This window comes from Haliotis asinina, chromosome 5 (genome assembly GCF_037392515.1).
Source record: "Haliotis asinina isolate JCU_RB_2024 chromosome 5, JCU_Hal_asi_v2, whole genome shotgun sequence".
Taxonomy (NCBI): Eukaryota; Metazoa; Mollusca; class Gastropoda; order Lepetellida; family Haliotidae; genus Haliotis; species Haliotis asinina.
In genome coordinates, this window is record NC_090284.1 from 16016688 (window position 1) to 16020779 (window position 4092).

The 4092-nt window shown below is 40.4% G+C and overlaps 1 protein-coding gene across 1 annotated transcript; it reads right to left on the reverse strand.

The window, feature by feature from the left end:
- Positions 1–448: 448 nt before the first annotated feature.
- On the reverse strand, positions 449–3722 carry LOC137283402 (zinc finger protein 862-like). Its single transcript, XM_067814867.1, has 4 exons — positions 3625–3722; positions 2498–2643; positions 976–2177; positions 449–826 (listed from the first exon to the last, which is right to left on the reverse strand). The coding sequence occupies exons 1-4, from the start codon at positions 3720–3722 to the stop codon at positions 449–451; spliced, it is 1824 nt and encodes a 607-aa protein (XP_067670968.1).
- Positions 3723–4092: the final 370 nt, after the last annotated feature.

Genomic DNA, 4092 nt, shown 5'->3' on the forward strand with positions numbered 1-4092 from the left:
GGGCAACACATTCACGGCACCTTGATGGCATGCTGTTAATCAATTTCCGGATGGTTGCCCGTGGTATTGCCCGCCATTCCTCTTGGAGAGCTGCACCAAGCTGGGCCAGGTTGGCGGGTCCTGGTTCCCTGGCGTACACCCGTCGACAAAGAACGTCCCAGAGATGTTCAATTGGGGACAGGTCTGGGGACTTAGAGCGCCAGTCCAATGTCTGGATACCTTCTTGTCGGAAATAAGCGGAGACAATTCGGGCCCGATGTGGTCTGGCATTATCATCTTTAGTGTTTCCCCCAGGATTACGAAAGGGCAGGGTAGTCTCATAGACAAAAGGGCACTTGAAAATTCAAAAGGGCATTCAGCAAACTGAAAAGGCACAACAGTTAAGGGTACAGCAATTTATTTTTGTGGTTGACATCATTTAGGTCGTTTGGCATGCTCTGATGCAAGTTCACTCTTCATAGTCTCCTATGGCCACACACTTCCTCAAGTCAATGTCAGCAGAAGATTTAGCATTCATGCTGACCATAAGTAGCTTGGAGCAGTTATCAATTTTCAGCCTGTTCCTATGTTCTGTCACAATGAGTTTCACGTGAGAGAAGACTCTCTCAACCTCCGGTGTTGAAAGGATCACAGTAGCATGAATGCTCAGGAGCTTCACAATGTTTGGGTAGAGGTCTCCTAGTTGGGGCTTAAGGCTGGTCAGAGTCTTCAGGATGGTGGATGGTGAAGAGGTGTCAACTTCTTCAGCAAATAATTCCTTGACCTGGCTCCACTCAAGCTGTGTCTTCTCAACATCCAGACCAAAGTGCTCTGCCAGTTCTGTAATCTGCAAAATTTGAAAATAATATGAATATGTGAAAATGTGACAAAAGTCCTGTTTTGAATAATTCTTGTTTCCATCTCTTACATTTACATTTTCAAGTACAAAATTGTTATATTTTACAAAATCAGTTTGATAGAATTAATTTCCAGTACCTCAGCATCACCATGGAATGTTAGGAATGATGAATCTCCAGCCTTCCTCAGATCAAGTGCAGATAAACTTGTCAGGATAGGGGTGACCTTCAGTCTTTGCTCCAGATTCTCCATCAGTTTATCCAAGAACAGAGTCTTTGACCTTGAGACATCTGTTCTCCTGCTGCCAACTTTCTCCAGTTTATACTGCTCTCCAAGTTGATCTACACGGCTCAGGTATGGACCAGGTTTCTCCTTCATCTTTTTCAAAGATGCCAAGCTACTTCTCATCTGAGGCTCAACAATACTAAGGTCGAGATCTCTCCTCTCAAACATCTTTGTCAATCCTGATAGGAGTGAACAAACGTCACACAGAAGCAAGATGAAATAAAAGTTCTGGTAGGACATCATCTGCTTGTAAAGACCTTCAGCAGTCACACTCTGTTTGTCACCAGCCCGCTTGTCATTCCCCATACCAACTGCATTCTCTAGGTCAGCAAGGATAGCAGGATAGCTTCTCCTGACAGCATGAACAGCCTTTTCATGACTCAGCCAACGTGTGTGCACAGCCTTTTTGATAGTCACATTACATGTGTCATCTGCAGTGTTTTCCATTTCTCTGATGAGTGTCTGCATCTGTTCAAGGCTCTTGGATCTTACAGTACTGTAATGATAGTATTTAAATAGTCCCATTAGCATTTCATCCACAGACTCGATTTCAGTCACTAATGTGAAAGCTGAACTAACAGCCAGTTGCAGTCTATGATTCACACAGTGGACATCAATCAAAGCTGGATTGTCTCTCTTCAGTTGTGCAACTACACCATTCCTTTTGCCTGTCATAACAGCTGGACCATCACTTGCAAAACAGGTCATTTTATTCTGGTCCAGGTCAGTCTCACGCAAATAGTCCTTGACATTCTTCACAATAGTGTCTGCAGTCCCATTAGGAATTTCAGCATCCTTGAGAAAAGCAAGTTTTGACTCTCCATTTTCCAGATAACGGCCCACCAATGCAATGTGTTTTCTGGTTGAAACATCTGTATATTCATCAAGCATCAAGCCAAATGAATTGCTCTCTCTCATCTTCTGCAGGACTTGCTCTTCCACTACCTCAGCCTGACATTCAAGAAATTCCTGGACTGTACTATGTCCAGTGTATGTGGCATTCTTTCCATGGCTCAGTTTGGCTATATTAGGAGCACCAAGTTCAGCACACAACTCTATGAGAGGTCCAAACAATGTTGTATGTGGCAAATTGTGCTTATCAAGAAAAACAAAACTTTCTGTGCATCTACCAGTGATGAAGTTTCCTGCTCTGAATAACTATGAAATATGTTATGAATGGACATAACATCATCTTTTTCAAGTTTGACTGCTTCCTGATGCATTTGAGAGTTCTCGTGCAGAGTAATTTTGTCCAGTCTTACAGTCTGACATCCAACTTGTGTCCAAACCATGGAGCCATTTCGTCCTTTCATATTCCATTTAGTGCAAAAGGAACAGAACATCATGCCGCTTCTTTCGCCCTCATCATTTGCACCCTCAACGTATTTTAGCCAGGGACGATCTTGTTTCCACTTGGTATCGAACACAAGCTTGTGGCCTGCATCTTTCTTCTTCTGAGTTGGATGAGGGAGTGGGTCACGCTTCTCATAGCAAACAAGTTCCGAATCTTCCACATCAGGTCTGAAATACACATTCAAGTCAGTTTAAGTTCCAGACAAAATTTATTGTATTCTGTAATTTAGTAATAATAAAATATCATTTGAATATTAAGAAAATAAGAATAGTATCTTTCTCATAAACATTCATGTAAGAAACAAAATCTAACAATGAATTCCTTTAACAACTATAACACGTACACTTTTACACTGACATGACTAAATTAACCCAAACACATACAGACTGAAAAGACAGACTTGGAGACAGGTAAAAATTGCCTTTGTTCATCTTATCAAGCACAAAATCTGCCATCTTCAAATTAAATATACACATATAATTAATTTATCAGTTCTACCGATATTTTAAAAAATAAAAATTTGCATGAAAGCAGTGCAGTAAATAAACCTTGATACGTTCAGAAATAGACGTGTTTCTTTCATTTGGAATCATTACCTCGGTAATTCCTACATTTACAAAAAGATATACCCAGATATACATTTCAACAGATATACCCAGTAACCGAGTTGTTAATATTAACTATAGCAAACGAGATGGTTTTGCCTTTATCAAGAAAATGAAAATGAAAAATATGTGCTTCCGAAAAGAAATCTTTCAGAGTGAGGTCGTCTGAACACAAGGAGAAATAAAAGTGAAAATAAATACTACAACCTATTCGCAATCATAATATTAGAAAGGATAATAATCCCCGGTATAATTTAAATACTTGAAATAAGCTGTGAAAAGATAATGAAAAAAGATCGGAAACAATCTAAAGTGATCATGTCCATTATGGCTTCCCTTTGTTTCAATCACATTTTTTTCTTCTCACTAAAATACTAAAATAAATCATAAACGTACATTATTTACATCTAAGATTGTTAAAAATCATAAACAAAGAATGGGCATGTTTAATTAGCTATAAAGAGATCACGTGAACGTGTATTATATGTTTTCTAATTTTGCCGCTATCGGTTCAAAATGGCGGAAGTCATTGTCGAGTCGTACCTGTTTGGCGCGAAGAAATCCAAGAGCCGACGACACTTCCTTGTCTCAGCCTTCACCGCTTCTTCTCTTTTCCTCTTTGTTCTTTCTTTGGTTGGCATGGTGTTTCAGAATGAAAATGAGCAAAGCCGAAATCGCCATGACTTAAATAGGTAGTTTTATTGCACAACAAAAACTTCCGGGAAGGGAGGTAACTCCTGCCTTCGTTAAAATCCGGAAAACAATAATTTTGCAAAGGGCAGATAATGCGGTGCTTCGAAAGGGCAGGGCGCTGAATGAAAAGGGCAGGGCGCTGAATGAAAAGGGCAGGGCGCTGAATAAAAAGGGCAGGGCGCTGCGCCCTGCCAAATATGCCTAGGGGAAACACTAATCTTGGAATACAAAATTTCGGCCGATAACTCTAGCCAATGGAGCCACATCAGGACGCAATATTTAGTCAACGTATCGCTGACCAGTCATGGCTCCGTTAAT

Coding starts and splice junctions, on each gene's coding strand:
- LOC137283402 (XM_067814867.1), bottom strand. CDS start 3,722: ATGCCAACCAAAGAAAGAACAAAGAGGAAAAGAGAAGAAGCGGTGAAG. Junction 2,644..3,624: donor GATTTCTTCGCGCCAAACAG/GTACGACTCGAC, acceptor TGTGTATTTCAG/ACCTGATGTGGAAGATTCGG. Junction 827..975: donor CATTCCATGGTGATGCTGAG/GTACTGGAAATT, acceptor CAAATTTTGCAG/ATTACAGAACTGGCAGAGCA.